The sequence below is a fragment of the Pezoporus occidentalis genome, unplaced genomic scaffold (genome assembly GCF_034315485.1).
Source record: "Pezoporus occidentalis ecotype Australia unplaced genomic scaffold, CSIRO_AGI_Poc_V1 ctg220, whole genome shotgun sequence".
NCBI lineage: Eukaryota > Metazoa > Chordata > Aves > Psittaciformes > Psittacidae > Pezoporus > Pezoporus occidentalis.
Window position 1 is genome coordinate 158627 of NW_026914073.1, and position 22109 is coordinate 180735.

At 52.9% G+C, this 22109-nt stretch overlaps 2 protein-coding genes and 1 long non-coding RNA gene across 4 annotated transcripts; all 3 read right to left on the reverse strand.

Moving 5' to 3' along the window:
- Window positions 1–706: 706 nt before the first annotated feature.
- On the reverse strand, window positions 707–14031 carry LOC134164521 (myogenesis-regulating glycosidase-like). 2 transcript variants are annotated; one of them, XM_062620360.1, is made up of 3 exons: window positions 13944–14012; window positions 10606–10779; window positions 707–6214 (listed from the first exon to the last, which is right to left on the reverse strand). In XM_062620360.1, the coding sequence occupies exon 3, from the start codon at window positions 6075–6077 to the stop codon at window positions 4041–4043; it is 2037 nt and encodes a 678-aa protein (XP_062476344.1). In that variant the 5' UTR covers window positions 6078–6214; window positions 10606–10779; window positions 13944–14012; the 3' UTR covers window positions 707–4040. The 2 variants fall into 2 exon arrangements, with proteins under 2 accessions (XP_062476344.1, XP_062476345.1); XM_062620361.1 differs by lacking the exon at window positions 10606–10779 and having other exon boundaries at window positions 13944–14031.
- A 1893-nt stretch (window positions 14032–15924) lies between these two features.
- LOC134164534 (uncharacterized) lies at window positions 15925–17166 on the reverse strand. The gene is made up of 2 exons (XR_009965179.1): window positions 17074–17166; window positions 15925–16068 (listed from the first exon to the last, which is right to left on the reverse strand). It is a non-coding gene; the product is annotated as an uncharacterized LOC134164534 (long non-coding RNA).
- Window positions 17167–17624: 458 nt separating this feature from the next.
- Window positions 17625–20364, reverse strand: SPMIP6 (sperm microtubule inner protein 6). The gene is made up of 6 exons (XM_062620448.1): window positions 20009–20364; window positions 18736–18865; window positions 18252–18361; window positions 18062–18137; window positions 17753–17934; window positions 17625–17648 (listed from the first exon to the last, which is right to left on the reverse strand). Exons 1-6 carry the CDS (start codon window positions 20144–20146, stop codon window positions 17625–17627), a joined length of 660 nt encoding a protein of 219 aa, XP_062476432.1. The 5' UTR covers window positions 20147–20364.
- Between the last annotated feature and the right edge of the window lie 1745 nt (window positions 20365–22109).

Below are 22109 nucleotides of genomic sequence, written 5' to 3' on the forward strand. Positions count from 1 at the left end.
CATGGGTCAGCAGCCACTGCTCTGTTGTCACCCACAGGCACCTCCTTGAACACTGTGGTTTATGCAGTAACAGCAGGAAGGGCAGGAAAAACATTGTGTGGGGCAAAGTGGGTAGTGTGGGTCCAGGCAACTCTTAAATGAGTTTCACTCACTGCTTTTATGCCACTGCCATAGCCTCAAATGTCTACTCCATCTGGTAAGGGGGACCCCAGGGGCACTGGGGACAGGCAGAGCCTGGGTGGACACTCCTGGAGAACCCAAGTGAAACCAAGAGCAGGCTCCTCTTCTTCAGCACCTACAAACCCCCCAGTCAGTGTCAGTGTGCCTTTTTGGGGTGGATGTCAGCAGAAATAGGGGTGTGATGGTCTGGGACCCACTCCTGGGGGCAGTTGCAATGTGGGGGTTTGCCCGAACATGGTTTTCTCCAGCCCCAAAGAACAGTTATTCCCTTTGCTGTCAGTACACAAAGGAGGGTGATCCAGTGGGTTGTCTCCACATCCTCATCTCCTGCCACCACTGCAGACACAAGAGTGGGGTGGCTGCCAGCTCCTCCCTAGGAAACACACATCAAAGCTGCAAGGTGCAAGCTTTAAATAAACCAGCAATCTCAATTCTGATTTCAATGAATTCTACGGTGAAAAAAGCCCCAAGTCTGCCTGTACCACCAGGCCCATGTACTTGGTACAGATGGACACAGTCAAACTGCTTTTTGTTTTCCAAAATTTTATATCAATCAAGGCAATTCATGTTACAGTTCTGTCTTCATGACAATTAAGAATTAGAAAAGTGGTTAAAAACAAACTCACCAGCATAACAGTCCAACACACAACAGCATGTACAAACACAAGCATCCAGAAAACCCGATACACGACACTGCAAGCTTCAACCTTCAATCACGCAGGCAGCACTTCTGCCTGCTGCTCAGTGGGCTGGAGTGGAAAAGACTGAATTAGCTTCCAAAACTGTTTCAGCCTTTTCCTTGGCTGAGTCAAACTAAACACTGCTCTGGTCAGTGACCCATAGTGTCAATCACAGGAATCTCCTTAGTAGCAGTTCCCAAGGTGTCTGTGCACAGAATACTTGTGGTCTGTGAGGTCCCAGAGGTTCTCAAGTCCTGTAGTGCTACAGCATAGTGTTAGAAATAGTGGTTTTGGTAGAGTTGGATGGAAAGGGCACCTAGAAGCCTGCTGTTGAGGCACCACTGCTGAGACTCTCCCCAACATGCAGGGAAGGCTTGGTGCCATGCACCCACAGAGAGCCACCTATTTTTCAGCATCATCTTTTGTCACTTCTTGCCCTTTCTCCTAGCTGGAACACTGAATGTGCCCTAACAACAGCATTTAGAAAAATAAGGGTACTCCATAATCTTACCCATTTATTCATGTAGTTAAATAAAAGAAAATGAAAAGTTTGATAACAAAATCATTTCTTGTGAGGGGAAGGGAAGGAAGACAGTGTGTCTAATGGAGAATTTCCTCCATGACCTTCCTGCCAGTGCCCAAAATTACTGCGAGGAGATTGAAGGCACTCGTCTGGCTGCTCCCATTATTTTAATGATAAACGCATACTAATAGGAATGCTGTGTTTTCATTCACGTAGCCTCATGCCTTGTAAGTGAGGGATGCAATAGGTGGCACAGCAGAGACAGAAGAGAAGAAGACATGCAACATCTCCTGGTCACACTGGGATCCTTCCCATGAAGTCCTGGGTGAAGGATCCCACTTCTTCACTGGCCGATGAGCCATGCAGCAACATCTCCTCCACCCAGTGACTCCCATGCCAAAGGAGGACATGGATTTCACAAGCAAAGGTGGAAAGGGAAAAGATGGAGCCCCTCAAAGCGTGGCCTGTACGCATTTCTGGGGCTGGAGAAGCCTACTCCGCACCCTGTCCTCCTTGGAGGATGTGGTCAGATTCACCTCCAGGAGCTCCTCGCCTTCACCTGCACACTCCAGTCCAATGGCCAAATCCTGCCAGTGCCCTGATGGCTGAGTAGAGCTCCAGGATGAATTCTTTGGCAGAGGCTGTCCGTAACTTGTAATATAACCACTATTTGCACTGGTGGCAGGGAAAAACCTGAGTCCTTCATAGTTAAAAGCCACAAGAAACAGCCTTTGAGACATGCTTGTGCTCCAGCTGGGCAGGGACTACAGGGCTCCCCTGCATCTTATTCAGGCTGAAAAGCTGAATGATGCAGGGCAGATTCAGACCTCAAGGGATGCTCCAAAGAGTCCATCAGACTGGACTTCCTTACTCCCTAACTATGAAAGCATTTCATATTTGCCCCAAACACCTAAATTTCTATTCCTGGACCCCAGCACAACCCACCCCTAGGTTTAGTGCATTTCCTTCTCTGCCTCCTGCAAAGCCCAGTGTCAGGAGAAGGGCTTTGAGAAAAATCCTCACTACCCAACCCTAGCCAAAACACAGCACCATCTCCCTGGTTGGCAGACTCGCACCAGGCCCAGGCTCAGCCCAGACACAACCCCATGGGAAACCCCACAGATGCTGAACTCTCCTTGGCTGGCCATAGCCTGGCAGGGTGCCCCAAACCTTCCTACCCGACACAGTTCAGTTATACAGAGGCTCATTACAAATTCAGGGGCTGAACCATGCTCCCAAACAGGGCACAGCTGGGAATGTCCTGCCCTGGGCAGGAAGGCTTCCAGACCTCATTCCTGTTTTCTTTGTCTCAGAGATTGCCCACAGCTCTCTGTAAATGCATCTTCCCTTAAAAAGACAAATGGGAAAGCTGGAAAAGAGATATGTCTGCAGCTCCATCCTGGCTGCAGGGACTTTGAATGCAGGACCACATCACCCCATGTCCCCTCAAGCACCTCTGACAACAACCCCGCCTCCAGCACCACAAACACTGCTTAAGGAAGGTCCCTAATTCTCCCAGAGAGAGAGGAGGGCTGCTTCAGAAGAAAACCTCAACAAAATGATCACCTCTAACCTGAGACAGCGATGGATATGAGGTTAAATTCATGGTAGATGAGGACATTTCCGCGGGTGCAGCGAGAACACCCGCTGGCACAGACCCATCAGTGCAAAAGCCGGTGTTTTCCACCCACCAGCAAGCTGGCTAGCAGCAAACATCACCACCAACCCAAGGCGTGTGCCGCTCCCTCGCAGGAACTGGCTGTTGCCAGGGAAGAGCCGCACGTTCTTTTTGAGCAGAGCTTTGCTCCAGGCAGTCCTGCCAGCAACAAACCTGAAAGCTCATTTGTCCTTAAAACCCAAAACGGATGGTATCAGCAGGATAATCATGTAATGACGCGGGGACATGAATGCTTTATGAAGACTAATGGGGCATGCTGGTAGGGACAGTGCTGTTCTAGGAAACGCAATGTTGACACCCGAGGCAAAACACAAAAGCAACTGCCTAGCAGCTGGGGTTAAATGGGCAAGGAGGTGGGGTGCAGGAAGCAACACGCAGCTGGTACAGTTAATACCTGGATGTCACGCGAGTAACCTGGCCTGCCTGGTATCCAGGAAAGCAGGAGCATGGGGCAAATGTTAGTCCAGTGGAACACTAGACCAAAAGGGGAAAAAAACGTGCATGTGTATGCATCTCTAGTTTGTCTTCTGCTCTTAAAAAGGCCCTTTTAAATATACTTGCCTTATTATAAAACTTATGGCAAGCACTGCTGTAGCAACCCTCCCACGTCACACAATCCCATGTCCTCCCACGAGATAAGAAACATTCCCACTGGCACTAACCAACCTTCACCTCTTGAAATCCTTGCGAACTGTAAAGGAAATGGGTTTACTATGTGCCTGCAGACAGACTGATAGCTCCTTTTTGACCTGTACAGAGAAAATTCTGCATACTGGAACCCAGCTGGAGTCTCCCATATGAACCGAATTAATAGGAAAAATCACCCCCCCTTCAAATAAAAAAATCACCCCAAGGACAGTGAGTCCATTTAATTCCGTTCCTCATCCCCAGTCTCAAACTAAATGTGCAATTAGAATTGTTATGTATGACATAGTCCTAGGTAAGGCATGGTGATCCCCAAAAGTGACGGAGAAAGCTCTTAGGAAACCCAGAGGAAATAGGCGACTTCATCCAGGTCAACAGGATAGTCCGTGAGCAGCACCGGGGTCTTCTCAAACAACTCCCCCTTGTAGCTGCGCCACTTGCCTGCCGGCAGGTAGACGTCACGCTCCTGCTTGCCCATCTCCAGCACAGGAGCCACCATGAGGGTGTCCCCGATGAGGAACTGGGAGTCGATCCTGTGCGTGGCCTCGTCGCGGGGCGAGATCCACCAGATGGGACGGATGATGGGGTCCCCCGTGTCGGTGACCTCCCCGGCCAGCTCCAGCAGCAGCGGGGCCACCAGCGACTCGTGGAGCTCTGTGAACTTCTGCGCAATCTCCACCACTTCCTTGTCATAGAGCCAGGGTGGGATGGAGAACTGCATGGAGGGCATGAAGGCCGACAGCTCCAGCCACCGCACGTACAGCTCCCGGTCTGGGATCTCCACCGCTCCATCTGTCTTGTTGGGGAAAAAATTCCCCCCGATCATGTCAGCAGATATGAAGGGGTACCCCAGCATGCTGATGGTGAGCACGGTGGGGATGAGGGACTTGAGGCCGAGCTCGTAGCCCCAGACAGAGTCACGGTCAATGATGCGGAAGAAGCAGGAGATGTTCTGCGACTGGTAGCCCACGCGTACCTCAGCCAGCTCGTAGAAGGGGATGGCCATCTCCGTGTAGCGCCGTGACCAAATGCTGGGGTCCGAGAGTGGGCGGAAGGTGCTGAACTGCTTGGGCAGGTAGCTGGTCTCGCCCGCATCAAACTTGAAGGACGAGATGCCGTACTTGTGTCGGAGCTGGCGCAGGTGGCTCTGGAACCAGTCGCGGGCTGCCGGGTTGGTGAAGTCCAGGATGGCCCCAATGCCATTCCACCACTCCACCATGGCCGGCAGTCGCCCTGATGGCTCCTTGATGAAGAGCTGACGCTCGATTCCCACCCCAAAATTAGAGGAATTGTAGTTTATGAAAGGGTGAGTCCACAGGGTGACCTTGAACCCATCTTCCCTTAGTTTTGCAAACATCTCTGTCACATTGGGGAACTTGACTGGGTCAAAGTCAAAGTCCCCATAGGCTTGTGTGTACATGTCATCAATTTCTATGTGGCTGCAGTTAAAACGGTACTTTCTGATCTTTTCGGCAAATCGCAAGAGTTTATCCTGGTCGATATCATTCTTGTAGAGGGCCCACGTGGACCATATGGGGTATCGGAAGGCGTTCTCGGCAGGGATCTTGGAGGGCTTGTTGAAGTACCTGCGCACCATGTACTTGTGGATGGAGGTGATGTCAGAGCCCACACAGACGCGGTAGCTGAGCTCGGGGAAGGGCTGCTGCCCCGGCGGGGGCTTGTAGGGAGAGTCCTTGTAGCGCGCCTGGAAGAAGAGGGTGCGCTCGGTGGCGTTGAAGCCCAGGTGGAAGGGCACGGAGTCGTTGATCTTGATGGCGGCCGCCTTGGAGGAGAGCCAGTAGCGCTCGAGGATGCCGCCAAAGCTGTCGCGGAAGGAGTAGACGTCGCTGGTCACGTAGGGCACGGGCTCCTGGTAGCCGGCCAGGCGGATGGGCCAGTGCTGGGTGCTCATCTCGGAGCCCCCGTACCAGTGCGCGTCCTCCCAGAACATGGTGTGCTCCACGGCGGGGCCGTCCGCCAGCTCCTCCCAGCGCACGCGGTAGCACATCACCGTGTCCTTGGGCTTCACCGTCTGGATGAAGAAGTTGAGCGGCCCCCGGCCCGAGCGCGTGCAGCTCAGGATCTCGCCCTCCTTGGAGCACGACTCCAGGTCCAGGCTGCCCGAGCGGAACGCCAGCCGGAACACCACCTCCCCGTGCTGGTTCCTGATGACGAAGCCGTCCGCACGCAGGTCCATCAGCTCCGTCTTGAGCCGCTCCGCCTTCCGCAGGGACACCGTGTAGTAGCACCAGGCCACCACTGCGGCGATGAACAGGATGAGGCCCAGCAAGATGGCCCCGAGCATGGGCCTCAGCTCTTTGGATGGCTTCTGCTTCACTGGTGTGAAGTTCTCAGGCAGGAAGGTGTACATGGTGCTCCCTTTTCACTATAGCTTTTTGCAGAGGTGTGGGAAGGAAGATAGCTTTGCAGCAATCCTGGTGCTCTTAGGAGAAGAAAACGGGTTGTTAGGAAAGTTCCCACCTCCACTGAGCCCCACGGCACCTGTCTCTGAAAAAGAAGAGGATATATAAATAGTCTCAGCAGAACTTTTTAATCAAGGTATAGCTTGCCATCCATTTGCCGTCTCAATTTCACTAGCTCCCCTTGGCCCCTCACTGCCTGTAGCTGTACGCCGAGTACCAGATACCATCTCCAGTTACCCTGGTCAGACAACACGTGCAAAGAACACCCTTGAGCCACACGCGTATGACAACCCCAGGGCAACAAAGACCAGATCATTGCCATAATTACTGTTGCTTTGTTGGGAAGACTTTCAGTGGAGACAGGGAGCGGGTAGAAGGAGGATGAGCAGGAGATCCATCAGCCCCACTGACAGATTAAGGGACAGGGCTAACTAAGAGCCATGGAAAAAGACACCATATAATGAATTCCAGGCAGCATGCCTAATTTCAATCTAACTGCCTCCTTGGCAGATTTAACTCAGTTTATCCGCAGCACCATCCCCTCCCTGTCCCCGGCATGTCCTGGCTGCCCCAGCCTGCTGATGCTTTGCAGTGAAGGTGGGTAAATGCCCTCACCTCCACAGCTCCAGGATGGCCAGACAGGGCTGAGGAACTGGTGGCTCACTGCTGGTTTGGGGATTGCATGCATGGGGTGTGTGGAGGGACTGCATCAGCATCAGGATGGCTCGCTCCTGCCGTGGACACAGACCCCTGCAATGGCTCCAGATGGGAGGAAAGCTAATGTATTGGGGAGTGAGTGGTGCAGGGCCTCCAAAGGGCTCTTCCTCTATCCAGCACGGCTCCAGTCTGCTTCCCCTGTGTGGCCCCAGGGATGCGGGCTGTGCCAGGAGCCTAACGGCTTCTCCTTGGCTGCGGGCTGGTTGGGCTCGGCCAAGCACAGTGCCTGGGATCCAGAGGGGAAAAGTAAAGTAAGGACAGAGAGGAGTGAGAAACAAGCCTGTCTGCAGGAGCAGGGGAAGGAGAGGAGCTGTACGGCTGCAGACACGCCGGCCAGTACCTGTCAGCTCAGGGCAAAAAGGAGGAAAAAACCACTCTGTGTGGGCACAAATGATGCTGGTTGCAGTCACTCTGTCTGAATGGATTGTGGTTTTTAAAAGAGAGGAAGAAAAGGATCCAAAATGAAACACTGAACCCTCTCCCTGCCACAGGTGTGACAAGCTGGAGCACATTTACCCTGTAACTCAAACAGATCTGCCTCTCCAAAACTGGACAAGTAAAGCAGAAAGGGCACCTATTCCACTGTGGGTATGCCCCAGAGTAAACCCAGTGTGACATCTTTGCACAGGCTCAACAAAACATACAGCATTTTATGTTCATCTTGAACCATGTATTGGGCCAGACTTTGCAGCTGGGGATATTTTTCTGTAGCTGGCCGTGTCATTTTAACCTTCCCCTGGGAGCTGGTAACTTTCTAGACTGCCAGTTGCTTTAAATGGGATTACAGTGGCATTAGGAAGCGATTAGCCTGAACAGGCGATAGGTTTAGCTAAATGACTTGTCCCGTGTCCAAGTCCCACAGAGCCCTCACTCGCCAGCACTGAGCTTCAGCACGGGATGGGGTCAGCTCCAGTCACCCCTGTGTCACAACTGTGTCACCCAGAGATGGATCCTGCCCCCCAGGAGGGGAACGGAGCCCCCACCACCAGCATATGTGATGCGAGGCTAGCTGAGCCCAGCAAGAATTGGGCAATAAAGGCAGGGAGGAGATTGTGGTAGGAAGATGCTGTGATTGGGATAAGCCTTCATCCCCTCTATTAACCCCGCCTTGGCATTTAGAGTGAACCAGAAGCAGCGCAGGATTGTACCAGTGATGGTGGGAAACAAGGTCTGAATCATAAAATCATAGAGTGGTTTCGGTTGGAAGGGACCTCAAAGCTCATCCAGTTCCAGTCTCCTACCACGGGCAGTGACACCTTCCACTAGAGCAGGTTGCTTCAAGCCCTGTCCAACCTGGCCTTGAACACTGCCAGGGATGGGGCATATATAATAATTTAAGAGGCATAATAATACTATTTTAATGGGACATATATAATAATTGAAGAAGGGTCCTGGCCAAATCGGCACAGATGAGCAAAGCTGCAAGTAGCAGGATGCTTCTGGAAATATAGATCCCAAATGAGCTCCCTCCCTCTCAGCACCAGGAATTTTTGGGATGCTGGAGAGGGAGGTGCAAATACCTGTCACTACGCCTCTGTCTCATGCATGCGATATCTGGGGACAGCAACGCTCAAGGGGGGAAAATGTAAAATGCAGCCTCCACCAGGCAGGACTTGCAAATTATTTGGGAAAATAATTTTTTAAAGTTTTCAAGTTTTCAAAGAAAAAAAGGAGGAAATAAGTGGTGTTTTCTTTCCCGGCTCTCATTTAGGACTTTAAGTCCCCAGAATGGCCAATATTGGCACTGTGGGGGCAGCCACCTCCTCCCTCCATGGAAAATTTCTGGATTTTCTTCTCCCTTTCAAGAAACCAGTTTATTATTTATGAACTACTTTGAAGCTGCTCTATTTTTAGGCTGTTTCTTTCTTTTCCCTGCCATGGGCTGGAGCTCATGACATGCAAGAAGGAGCTGTCAATGGCACTGCCAGTAGAGAAGTAACGTGTTTTTTAAGACAGGTTTTGCAGTTTTGTGTGGCTCTTGGGCACAAATCTGCTCAGAGGGATGTGCAAGCCGGGTGTCTGAGCTGGTGGATTTAATCCTGCTCCTGTTGCTGTCTGGGCCAGGATCAAACCCCTGTGGCTGCCCTGGGCTGATGGACATCACCCACTTGGGTACCACTCCAATAAAGAAGTGAAGAAGGGTGTTTGCAGGCATCACCCAGCACACCAATGCACTATGGAGGTCTCCAAAACCCAGATCTGCTTTACACCCATCCAGTCCCTCTATTTTTTTGCAGTGTTAACAAAATGTACGTTCTCCAGTCGGTGATTTGGGAAGTCTCCCAATCCCAAGCTCCCTGGAGATGCCTCCTGCCTCACACGAGCTGCAGCCCGCAGAGGTGCCTTTGCTTATGCAAAGCCTGTTTCAACACCTTTTATCCTTAATGCAAACATGTTATTTTGCTCCAAGATGACATTGTGGTGACCTCTAGCTCCTCAAGGAAACAAAACAATAAAACAGAAAATGGGAGGGTTTCAAAGCCAAACAGCATGTTTGCAGCTTGCTGCGCTGAAGTGTCCCAGCTGACCCAAAACACAGCTTTTTCTTCCTGCTCTGTGGGAGCAGCGAGGCATCTTGCCTCAGCTCGAGGTGAAAGCAACACATCTGAGCAGGACACACTTTAAGGAGTAAAAATAAAACTCCATTTTTTGACCGCTTCTATTTTTACCAACACTGCTGCTAACCACAGGCTGCGAGACGCACAGCACCACTAACCCCAGCAACTTTGCAATTAGGACATTCGTTTAAAGAGGGTCAATAACATGTAATTGGTCCCTATTGCCCTGGCAGGGTCAGGTCTGAACCATGCTGGGGTAATGGTTGTGCCAGAGACACGTATGCATTTTGCACACCGGGATGCTGGGAAACCCTCCCCTCTGGTGCAAGCTGCTGCCACCTCCTCCCCAGACACCTTGACAGGAGTTGAGCTGAGGAAATGCTTCAGATTTCATTGGGAGGCATCTCCAACTCCATAAAAGAGCAGGGAATTAGGATGGGAAATTAAAGGGAAAATTACTTCTCTGCAGAACAGCTGTGGGGGTGAAAAACTTCCATGTGCCCACTCTGCAATCTGCCACGCGGGACCAGCCTTACAAAAGGGACTTTGCAAACCTGAGATGGGGGGATGAGCAAACACTTCCCATGGGTTCAATTTCCCTTTGAGGGGTCTCTAGCAGCACTGGAGTTCTCTTTAAGGCTTTCTGGAGTGAAGTGCGAAATCACCATTCCAGACACTTGTCACTGATGGGAGTGGGTAGGACAGACAGGGGCACTCCGTACCAGAACAGGGCACAGGGCTGATCCCCAGACTGCTCCATATACACCCCATGAGCTCCTGCCATGGGTCAGAGATTCCTGACCAATTCCTCCCCCAGCCCCACACAGCCAACCACAAGGATCACCTCAAGTACTGCACAGGATCACCCCAGACCCCTGGGTTTGTCCCTGCAGCGGGGTTAATGTGGGTGACAGAGACCCCCAGCCAACGGCAGTGACTCTGCTTTAGCAGGACAGGGACAGTGTGGGGGATACAGTGCCCCCTTCCAAAGGGATCCCCACCTTCACTGTCCCTGCTGAGGTCCCAGCAGGAAATGACACTGCCTGGTTTAAAAGGCTGCGGTAGGGGTGCAGTGGGGTCACTCCTGCAAAGTGACCCATGCTTGCTCTTGGGGCTGCCGCTTGCATATCGCTCAGGTGCTAGGTACGGAAAGCCCTGAGGAGGCAGCTCATCCCACCGGGGACCTGGAACTGGTACTCACCCATCCATTGCCTCTCGGGGATCGCTGCCTGCCGCCTGCCTCCACCACAGATGTCTTTTTAAGCACACAAAACCTGATTGCTGCTACGTCTCCACATGCCCACCAGCTCCGTCCTCTCCATCGCTCAGGGTGCCTCGGGGGTACGAGCTGGATGCGGCCCGAGCAGCGTGTGTCCTGGGCAGGAGGAGGGGACCAGCACGTCACCGGCGTGTTCCTCAAGCACCGTGACGGATGCGTGAGCAGCCAACCCTCCGGTCGGGGTGTGCTGAGGCAGCTGCCGCAGACATCACCGTGCTGCAAAGGGCATGAGCACTCCGAGATGTGGGATTCAGGCTGGCATCTCACCTCCCTGCCAGGTGAGCTGGCAAAGGCTCGTCCCCTCTTGCATTCACAGGCTCTCCGGAATCAGAAAGCAAAGTAAAAACCAACCTGGGGTTTTGCTTCTTTCCTTTCTCAAGTGTTGTGGTTTTAAGCAGAGTCATGATTCAGCAGGGTAACGAGGGTGCCTTGAGTGAAAGGAAACAAGCAGCCCGCGCTGCTGCTGGCTGGTTTGTAAACCAGGATTAAACAGCACCGGGCACTCAGAGGATAAACCCCAAATCCGAGGTGGCCACGTGGGTACAGAGCTCATCTGCAAAGTGCAGACAGGCTGACAGCACCCTGCTCCATCTGTGAGAGCAGACAGGAGATTTGAGGCTGTGGTATTAACTCTGTCCAGCCTTAAATACATTCACCTATATCGTAGGAATCATCAGTTTACAGCCCAGTTATGTCCCTTAAAGCTGCCAATGTCAAGGGATGCTCCAAACCCATTTAGACACCTCATCTAGTGTCTGGCCATGAATACAAAAAAGTCACTGGAGCCAGCTGTGGCAGCAGATGACTTAATATTTAACATCCCTGACAATTCCCCCTTTACAACGCCGACTTTGTTCTTCACCCTAGCAAGATGAAGTTTTAGTAAGCTGGGTTTTCACTTTAAACCTGCATACCCCTTGCAGTGCTGCCCGCTCATGACTAAACCATGACCACGGGCACTTGCTCTGCCCTGCCTGGAGGCACATCAGTTTGTCTGAGCTGCAAGGATTTATGGAGACAGAAAACAAAGTGAGCTCTCCTGGTCCAAAGTGCATTGGGCACGTGGGAGAGAAAGCTCCAGTGCTCTCCCTTCAAGGACATATCTGTATTCACCTCGGAGATGTCCTACAGTACCTGGGGGAGCAGGAGGCAGCCTAGCCCCAAAGCTGCAGTCCACGGGGGAGCCCTGAGCCCAGCAGCCAGCTCCTAGGCACTTGTGGGGCCAGCGTTTCTTGGGGAGGCACCCACTAAACCCACCAGCTTGCACCTGACAGTGGTGAAACACCAAACACAAGGAGTTCTACATGCCAGCATACTGGGATGATATAAATCTGAACCCAAAAAGAGAAATAAAAGCAATAACTGCAGTATAATTTCAGCGCTGCCATCAAAGGAGCCAGGAAGAAGCAAGTTGTGGCCCAACGGGGCTGGTCCAGCAGGCAGGCTTATGAACCCCCAGTGCAAAGCATCAGTCTGCTGTTAAAAAAAGCATGACTATCAGGTTGAGGGAGGTGATCCTGCCCACTCTGCTCTCGTGAGACCTCACTTGGAGCACTGTGTGTAGTTCTGGTGTCCCCATCATAAGAAGGACATGGAACTGTTGAAGCAAGTCCAGAGGAGGCCATGAGGATGATCAGGGGACTGGAGCACCTCCTGTTATGAAGACAGGCTGAGAAAGTTGGGACTGTTCAGCCTGGAGAAGAGAAGGCTGTGTGGAGACCTCATAGCAGCCTTCCAGTATCTGAAGGGGGCCTACAAAACTGCTGGAGAGGGACTCTTCATCAAGGACTGTGACAATAGTACAAAGGGTAATGGGTACAAGCTTAAACGGGAGATTTAGGTTAGATATAAGGCAGAAGTTCCTCCCTGTGGGGGTGGCGAGGCACTGGAACAGGTTGCCCAAGGAAGCTGTGGCTGCTCCATCCCTGGCAGTGCTCAAGGCCAGGCTGGACAGAACCTTGAGCAACATGATATAGTGTGAGGTGTCCCTGCCCATGGCAGGGGGCTGGAACTGGGTTATCTCAAGGTCATTTTCTACCTAAACCATTCTATGATTCTATGATTCTATTAGCTTATTTCATTTGCCACATGTGCCATGTATGATACACAGCCATGAAGATTTTGGTGTCTTTTGCTCCCCCAGTCCACTTCCTGCTGGTACAAGATGTGCATCATCTACCACTCTATCACTCCAACAACCTTCTCCCCAGTGCTGCCACCAGCATTCATCTCACTCTTGCTCGTCTCCATCCTCCAAGACAAAACCACCCCACAGTGGGGCTTGGTGCCCCATTTTACTCTCCCCAGATCCCTTCTTTAAAGAGCTGATTCAGCGCTTTGGGAGCGCTCAACATTTCAGATGCTGAGGCAAGTTGAAACACAAGCTCACTCCAACATCCAAGTGCTACAATGCAATATGGGGAAGACATGGAAACCTAAGCACATCCCTGTGGCACAGCCCCTGCAATTTTCCAGACATCAAATCACCATGAAACTTCAGCTCCAGAGAGTGGCAATGGAGCTGAGCTGGTGACTCAGGACTCCAAATTTGCATCTGCATACAACCGTCAAGAGTGCTGGACAACCTTAGGCCCAATGCAATCATCAGTCCCTTAAAGTGCTTCCCCTGGCAGCTCTTTCGTGTGCAAATGCAGCCATGCAGACGCAACCCCTCAGCCCTCATCCCCCACCGGGCTGCGGGTACCTGCTGCACCAGGTGCCCGTTAGGGGATTCCAAGAAGGGAAGAGAAAGAGAAGGACGGATTTGTGCTTTCTAAACCAGTTTTGGCCACTCATTGCCTCTGCCAGCACTTGCTGATGGAGGACCCGTCCCAGAAAGCTCTCCAAACCCGACCCAGTACGTTGCACAACGCGCTGCAAACCCCATCTGCTCAAGTTTTCACCGCCGAGCATCTGTCTAGCGGCAGAAGTTGGAGCCGCACCTTGCAAGTGGAGCCGGGGACGTGTCTCCGGGCTCTGTCAACGTTCTCCGGGCGGCAAGCCTCCTCCTACCCACCGCAAGAAACGCTTGTGCAGCTCCTGCACCCCGGAGTGCGGGCGGCTGCCCCGCATGGTCAGGGTGACCGTGACCCCCCCGCTCCAACGGGCCCCCCACTGCCTGCGCCCTGCGGGACCGGGCACCCCCGTCTCTGCCTCCAGCCCCAGTCACCCCCCCCCCCCGGGGCCGCGCACCCCAAACCCGCCCGGGGGCTGCTGCATCCTCCCCTGTGCGGGCTCAGCGCCGGGGGCCCCGCACTTACCGGCAGCGGGGCACCGGGGCCAGGCGCGGCCGGCGGCGGCTGCAGCGGTTCCGGGGTTGGGCGCTCCCCGCGGCGCAGCCCCGCCCCGCCTCGGACCGGCCCCCCAGGAGCGGACCGGCCCCCATCCCTGCCCGCAGCTCCCTGCGGGGACCGGCGGTTCGGTCCCGGTCGCGTTGAGGTTAATAGCGGGGGGACGTCCTGTTTGTGTTCGTGTAGTGACGACGTGTTTCTCAGGCCATAGACCTTGGGGAGAAGCCAAGTGGGAGCTGGCGTGACCTAATTTGTACTTTATTTTTAGGGGTATGTTTTGTTTTGGATGAGTTCGCTGTTGCATCTAACCCCTCACCCTCTCACAGGGTGGGTGGTTTGATTTTGGTATCGATAGCGGGATATAGGCGGTTATTGAGTTTGGAGGCTTCTTTTCATAGCATCACGGGAAGGTTTTGGCTGGGAGGGACTTAAAAGCTCATCCAGTTCGAACCCCCACCCACAGGACACCTTCCACTAGAGCAGGTTGCTCCAAGCTGCTGTGTCCAACCTGCCCTTGAACACTGCCAGGGATGGGGCAGCCACAGCTTCTCTGGGCACCCTGTGCCAGCGCCTCAGCACCCTCACAGGGAAGAACTTCTTGCCTAAGAGCTCATCTCAGTCTCCTCTCTGTCAGGTTAAAGCCATTCCCTCTTGTCCTGTCACTACCTGCCTTTGTGAAAAGTCCCTCTCCAGATTTCCTGTAGCCTCCCTTTACATACTGGAAGGCTGTATCTTTTTATATCTGTAGTATGATTTATGGTTTATTTGAATAGCATGTTGGAGGGTTCTATTTATTCTTTCTCATGGCAACTGAGCCTTTTCCACAAGCCTGGGGGGATTGACGTGGGTATGGTGTAGCTCTTCATGCTTGTTGTGGGAGTGATTACTGGGGGACTTGTTGAGAACGGAAAGTTAGTACTGCTGATAGTGGAGGTATATTTTTTGTTCTATTGGATTTTAGCGGGGTGGCTGTATTTTAATCACGTGAAGTGGGAATACTTTTAGTGGCAGAGTGAGACCTGTTGTTAACTCAGTTTGTCATGCTGGAGTTTGTGCCAGGTTTATCTCCTGGGGCTATTTGGGTAGTTTAGGGATGGGAGGGAAGGAGGAACAGGAAATAGTTTAATGCAAAATATCAGCTTTGGGAGTTGCGGATAGAGATTTAAGTCCTCTTATTTTTCTGAGCTGTTTAGTGGAACTATAGGAAGAGGTGTAGTCTTCACTGTTTGGTTTACAAGTCCAGTGTTTTCAGAGAGCATTTTAGGATTTTAGGATTTAGTATTTTAGATTTTTAGTATTTTAGGATTTTGTTTTCTATTTTGTTGGAGCCACTGGGGATGCTCCCAGGAGCTTGGGGATGGGGCTACCCTTGTGGCTGTGCTGGGGGCACTTGGGGTTTGGCAATGGTGGGGCTGTGCCAGGAGGTTTTTCGGTCAATATGGGGTTTTCAAGGGTTTTTCCCTGCTCCAAGCAGGAATGTGGAGCCCCAGATGGCTCTGTGCTGGATCTTCCTTACCGTGGGCACTGCAGCCTGCGAGTGTATGTTGTGCAGCACACGTGAAAAGCCCTGGGTGGTATTGCCTGTCGACACTGGGCTCCCAGATCATAGTCACAGAAGGGCATTTCATGCCTTCATTAATTATGTGCTGCTTTCAAATCCCCCTCCTTATTTAGCCTGTGCTCAGTATCCCAGACGGATGGCAGATCTTCCTGGATAACTTGGCAAAAGCAAGCACGCCCTGAGCAAGCAGAAAGCTGACAAACACAAGTGTCAGTGCCTGACTGCTGCTATTTCTGTCTGTGTTACCGTGCTCTGAGAGCGTGCTTTCTTGGTCTCCAGTTTGAGGGTGGTGGCAGGTACCAGCCCCTGAGAGCTGTGGAAGCACTCCCTGAAGTTTATCGCCCATTCCCAGGAACTTGCCCAGCCTGTAGGAGAGAGCCTGATGGGAACTGCTGTTCAAGCCAGTTTTAATGAAAGCTCATCTTTGCTCTTCAGTAGGCAGGAATGTACGGATCCTTGGACACAAACTCAGGGTGGATGGTGTAGCTGGCTCCCTGGACTCCTGCTGTATTTCTGAAGAAGCCTGTGTCCCACCTATAAAGTTATCAGCCATGGGAGGAAAAAACTCCAGTGAGGAAGAAGAAAAAAGAAGCTATGCCAGTCACAGAATCATGGAATAGTTAGGGTTGGAAAGGACTGTAACATCATCCAACACCCTGCCATGGACAGGGACACCTCACACTAGACCATGTCACCCAAGGCTCTGTCCAGCCTGGCCTTGAGCACCACCAGGGATAGAGTCAAGGAAAATCTTCCTGTCTCTTAGTGGAGGAGACCTTGAGAAACACCTCTCTGAGGTTCAGGCTGAGGGACAGCTTTGGGGAACCCAGTGCTTCCTTTTTGTTCTCATTTGGTTTTAGTTTCTGGGCACACGAATTCAAAGCCGATCATGATTTCTGCAAAGCCTGATGCCTAATTTTTGCCACTGGGGTATGGATGCAGTATCAGAGTGATGGTTGAACAGCCTCCCCTCTTCCCTCACTGCTTTCCCAGTGCTGAAATAGCTGCCTCAGCAATGGAGACATCCTAAAAGTAAACATGAGAGGATTAAAAGGTACTGCTGGACCCGCGGGGGTAAAGGACAGGGCTGATTACCATGTAACGAGCACCATGAGCAGGGAACAGGTTCTTGGATGAAAAGAGCAAACAAAGACAACAGAAAATACAAGAATGGCGCAAGAAAAAATGATGTGGTCCCAAAACCAGGGAGATGCAAAGCTACGTGCAGCCAGGCAAGATTTGGGGTGCCATACAGTCCACAGCCCAGCACCAGGGTGTCCTGCCCTCCCTGCTCACATCCAATCAGTGTGAGAGATCAAGTGCAGTGGCTGCATTGCCGCCTGCATGGACACTGTGGTGGGACCTGCTACCTCTCAGGCTCTGCAGTCTGCACCATTGTCCCCAGGATAACCCTTTGGGTACTTGTGTGTGAAACCCTAATGAAGGGAGAGATAGTGGCTGGCTGGCATTCGTTACAAATGATAGGCTTTTCCCTAGGGCAACTAGCATGGAGCAGTGCCCCACTGAAGCTGTACGCACCTAGGCATCCTGCACTGCGAGGATGGCTGGTGGCAATGAGCACTGGCATAGAACATTGCTCTGGGCCTCTGATGGTGGCATGGGATGGTCCTGAAAGAGACAGAGGAAACAGAGAGAGCGGTGGCCCCGAGAACAAGGGAGATCATGTCCATCCAAAGCACAGAGTGATTTGGTTTGGAAAGGACCTTAAGATCATCCAGTTCCAACCCCCCTGCCATGGGCAGGGACACCTCACACTAAACCATGTCACCCAAGGCCTCGTCCAACCTGGCCTTGAACACTGCCAGGGATGGAGCATTCACCACTTCTCTGGGCAACCTGTGCCAGGGCCTCACCACCCTTACAGTAAAGAACTTCCTCCTTACATCCAATCTAAACTTCCCCTGTTTAAGTTTGAACACATCACCCCTGTCCTATCACTACAGTCCCTGATGAAGAGTCCCCTTCCAGCATCCCTGTAGGCCCCCTTCAGATACTGGAAGGCTGCTCTGAGGCCTCCACAGAGCCTTCTCTTCTCCAGGCTGAACAGCCCCAATTTTCCTAGCCTGTTTTTATATGGGAGATGCTCCAGCCCCCTTAATTATTAACATACCTCATCCCAAGCCATCCCATCCCATCCCCTCCCTCCCCAAGCCATCCCAATCCCATCCCACCCCAAGCAAAGCCATCCAAACCGTACTGTGCTCTCCTCTACTGCAAAGAGTTTCTTCCTGGTGGCAGGTGTCCCATCAAGGTAGCAGTCAATCCCTCGCAGGCAGCAGTGGCGCCCAGAGCAGGGGAAGTAGTAGCTCTGGAAGGGTATCCTCCCTGTCACGGTGTACACTGGCACCCTGTGCATCGTGTCAGCAAGCACCACATTCTCTGAAGCAGAGGGACGGTGATGGAAGGTTAGTGGTAGAAGCAGCAGTCAGCCTGTCAGCCGGATGGACACTGGTATGGTACAGGCAGAGCTACAGCCGGAGTACAGGGAGAGGGAGAGGGTAATTACCATACTGATTGAGGCAGGTGGGTCTCAGGGGGCACATCACGGGTATGCTGTACAGCCGGGTGTTCATCCTTGTCTCCTGCAAAGAGCAATGACAGCCTTATCATGATCGGCATCTCTTTGCTGCAGAGCCTGACGTCCAGCAGACCTGATGTGGCTCCAGTTTTGTGGACTCAGGAGGGGTTGAGTCTACCTTGGGCAGGAGAGAGAGGGAAGAAGATTCCATACTCCAGGCTGCAGTGCTTGGACTTGTTCTCCAGGACATGTATTTGTTTTCACTGGCAAAAACTGGCCTGTACTTCTCTGCAGTGCAAAAGTGACAGCAGTGTCCAGTGGTGCTGGGGACAGCCTTGGTCCCTGGGGGTTGTGGGATACCAAGATGGGGTCCCCCCAGGCAGCACCTACCACCAGGAGATATTTGGGGGCTATATAAAGGGAGAACCCTGGGGACTTGTGGGCATGGCTGGGACAGGGACAGTCTCAGTACAGGGATGGGGGTAGGAAGCTCGGACAAAGCCACAAGTGCAGATGCTGAGTGTGGGTCCCTTTATCACCGCAGGAGGGGATGAGAGATCTAGAAAGGGGAATGAACAGAGCCCCTGTGCACATCCTCATCCCCCTTACCCCATGGGGATGTGCCCTGTGTGACTGGGGCACAGCTGGGACCTTGGCAGTACCTTTGGATGTGAAGTTCCCAGGACTGTAGGCAGCGGGGTACATGGTGCTCTTGCAGTACCCCCGCACAGCTGCCCTCAGATCGGGCGGAGCTTGGACTGTCGGGCTTGGCCCCGGAGGCATCGTTAATCCCTGCAGACAGCGGCAAGTAAGGAGAGGCACCCCGGCCGTGTGGCAGCGTCTGCCTTCACACATCAGGGCACACGGAGATCCGAGCACCAAGACTCCCTTCGCGGTGGTGGGTACGGGGGTCATAGCAGCACTGTGATCCCACCTCCCCAGAACGAGGGACGTGGTCTAGTGTGAGGTGTCCCTGCCCATGGGAGGGGGCTGGAACTGGATGATCTTTAGGTCCTTTCCAACACAAACCATTCTATGATTGTATGATTCGACGGCTTGGCATCACTGGCTCCTTTCCCCCTGCACGCAGGCTGTCCATAAGCATCCGGCCACTTTGCGGGCTGGGACATGGTGTGGGTGCACTGGGACTGGTATGTGGCCAGCAGAGGCTGGGAAGGGAGTTACAGGACCAAAGCAATGTCCTACAGCTGGCAAGCCCAAGAGGACTGGGGTCTTGCTGGGCAGATGGGTGCCCTGTTTGAGCGAGCCATTTCTGTCCCTGCACAGTGGTGACATCCCTCTCTGTGCCCTCTGCTGGCTCCCTTATTGTAATGCACATGCTAAGGAGGCTGCATCGGATGAGCCAGCTTGCAGCGTGCTCTTCATCGCAGCCTGTACAATTACAGGCACTGAAGGGTGGGGAAAGATACGTGTCCCACAGACACCCCCTGCAGTGAGGCCACAGCTCAGAAATCCCTCTTCATCCAGGACCAGCGCTGAGAAGGGGTCATTTGGTGCTCAGGTCTCCCCCTGTCCCTTTGCTGTGTGTTGGAGCCACCCAATCTGCCCCTCCATTGCCACCCTGTCACAGCAGCAGCCCTGGGCTGAGCCCTGCCACTGCCTCACTGTTCTCTGCCTCAGCAGACCCTGCCCCTGTTCACTCTGATGGGCACTGTGAGAGCTTGCAGAGGTGACGGCCAGCCTGAAGAGCCTGAAGCCACTGCAGGGTGCAGCTCCAGGGGACAAGCAGCTAGCAGCAAGCAGTCTCTGGGTGTCAAACTCTGTCCCAGCGAGGGAGCACAACCCTCCCACCCCCATTACACACATGCAGCAAAGCACCCCATGAGTCCCTGAGCCATTGTCCTGCCTGGCCTTGAGCATCCGCAGCTGCACAGGGGCAGAAATGCTGAGGTCTCCTCCTCTCACAGCACTTACCTGTGTCAAGAACTTGTTTTCTTTCCAGGTCTCCACCAGCCTCCGGTCAGAGATGGCGTGTTTGACAGAGTGCGGCGGGCGGTAGGAGTCAGTGTAAGTGCTGACGGGGGTCTTGTGCTTTTTGGAGAAGAGGAACATGGTGCAGCAGCCTGCCAGGATGGGAGCGCTCGGAGCACCAGAGTGTGCAGGGGATGCCCTGCTTGGATGTGCTGCACTGCACGGGGCTGGGGACTTGCAGCCAATGCAGGAGAGGGAATAGGGCTGGTGGCACTTGGTTCTCTGCCAGTCCAAGGTGGTGCTTGTGTCATCAGTGACGCCATAATGCAGGAGCAGGGGGATTTGGTGTCTGTGTCAGTTCTATGACTATGCTCTGGTTTCGGCATAGGCTGCACCGTCCTGGCTTTATTCTGGCCCCTGCTTCCTCCCCTCCTGTAGGCAATTACCTTAACAATGGTAGGAAACTGTTTCAGCTGGTCCTAGTCAAGATAATTTTATTTTGGGAGGTGCACAAGCAGTGATTTCGGCCTTTCCAGCCCCTCTCTCCCATATTTCCTTGGAAATTCTGCAGCAACCCAGCTCCATGCACACAGCACCACACCAATGCCAGCACACATCACCAGGCACAGTGGTACCCATGGCTCTTGGAGAGAGGAGAATTATTGCCTGCTCCATCTCTCCTTTTTAATTAAAAAGCTGGATTCAGGTGATCCCGTGTGGTTTGTTTGCTATTGTGTCCCAAGTGATGGGTTCTGCGGGCAGTGAGTGATCCTCATCCACCTCAGCTGCGGAGAGGCAGCTGGGTTATGCCAGGGAGGGATTTGCATGAAGTGGGTTTGCTTTTCCCTGCGCTAGGGAGTGGAGCAGAACCCCTTGTAGAAACCTGGCTTGTCACACAATGCCAACTCAGAGCCCTGCTCTACTCATGCCTCTGGGCCTTCTGCTGCATGTCCTTGGATATGACCAGTGAAGACCCATGTCCATCTTGGCAGGCTGAATGCCTACCCCTTTACCCCCTGGAAGGGCTGCAGAGCCCTGCTCTGTTTGCTGGTAGAGCTGGGCAGCCTGGATACTGTCCTGGGTTCAGCAGTAGCAGTCATCTTTTTCCTTCTTAGTAGCTGGTGCTGTGCTGTGATTTTGACTTTCAGCCTGAGAACAATGCTGATAACACCGATGGTTTTAGTTGTTGCTAAGTTGTGTTTACTGTGATCAAGGACTTTCTGAGTCTCATGCTTTGCCAGGGAAGAGGGGAAGCGGGGAGGAAGCAGAGACAGGACACCTGACCCAAACTAGCCAAAGAGGTATTCCATACCACAGCACGTCATGCCCAGTATACAAACTGGGGGCAGTTAACTGGAAGAGCCAGATCACTGCTCAGTCGGGCTGGGTATTGGCTGGCGGGTGGTGAGCGGTTGTATTCTCTCCCCTTGTTATTTATCATGATTATTATCGGTGGTAGCAGCAGTGGCTTGTGTTATACCTGAGTTACTGGACTGTTCTCATCTCAACCCGTGGGAGTTACATTCTCCTCCCCATCCCTCCAGGAGCAGGGAAAGGAAGAAGGGGTGGTCGTGGGGGGGAGTGAGCAACTGCGTGGTTCTGAGTGGGCTTAAACCATGACATATGGTCTAGTGTGAGGTGTCCCTGCCCATGGCAGGGGGTTGGAAGTAGATGATCTTAAGGTCCTTTCCAACCCAAACCATTCTGTAAGTCTATGATTCTATTATCTGGGCAGCGCCACTCTGCAGAGATGTGGACTCTGAGCCTCCCTGTTGAGGAGGGATTAATCCTGCACTGCACCGGCTGCCAGCATGCGCCACTGCCTCCCTTATGGCTGTCTTCTGCGGTTTCCAGGTGTTGGACTTTTCACATTCAGTGCTTGGCTCTTGTGCCAATGGCTTTGAGGGGCCAAAATGGCTTCAATGCTGGAGAAAAGGTTATTTCACCCATTGATATCATACAGATACAGCACTTCTACTTCTGTCATAGCCCAGACACACAAGCATGAGGGCTGGCACCCCCTGATTTCAGTATCCATGACTGCCGGGGGTCAAGGGAGATGGTGCAGTTCGTATCATCTAACCTCGGTTCACTCCAATGAGAA

What these genes read in the sequence shown, in the direction of transcription:
- LOC134164521 (XM_062620361.1), bottom strand. Translation starts at nt 6,077, where the DNA reads ATGTACACCTTCCTGCCTGAGAACTTCACACCAGTGAAGCAGAAGCCA.
- SPMIP6 (XM_062620448.1), bottom strand. Translation starts at nt 20,146, where the DNA reads ATGTTCCTCTTCTCCAAAAAGCACAAGACCCCCGTCAGCACTTACACT. An exon ending in CACCTGCCTCAATCAGTATG is followed by an intron (nt 17,935 to 18,061) that starts GTAATTACCCTC and finishes CCTCTGCTTCAG; the next exon opens with AGAATGTGGTGCTTGCTGAC. An exon ending in TTGCAGTAGAGGAGAGCACA is followed by an intron (nt 17,649 to 17,752) that starts GTACGGTTTGGA and finishes TTAATAATTAAG; the next exon opens with GGGGCTGGAGCATCTCCCAT.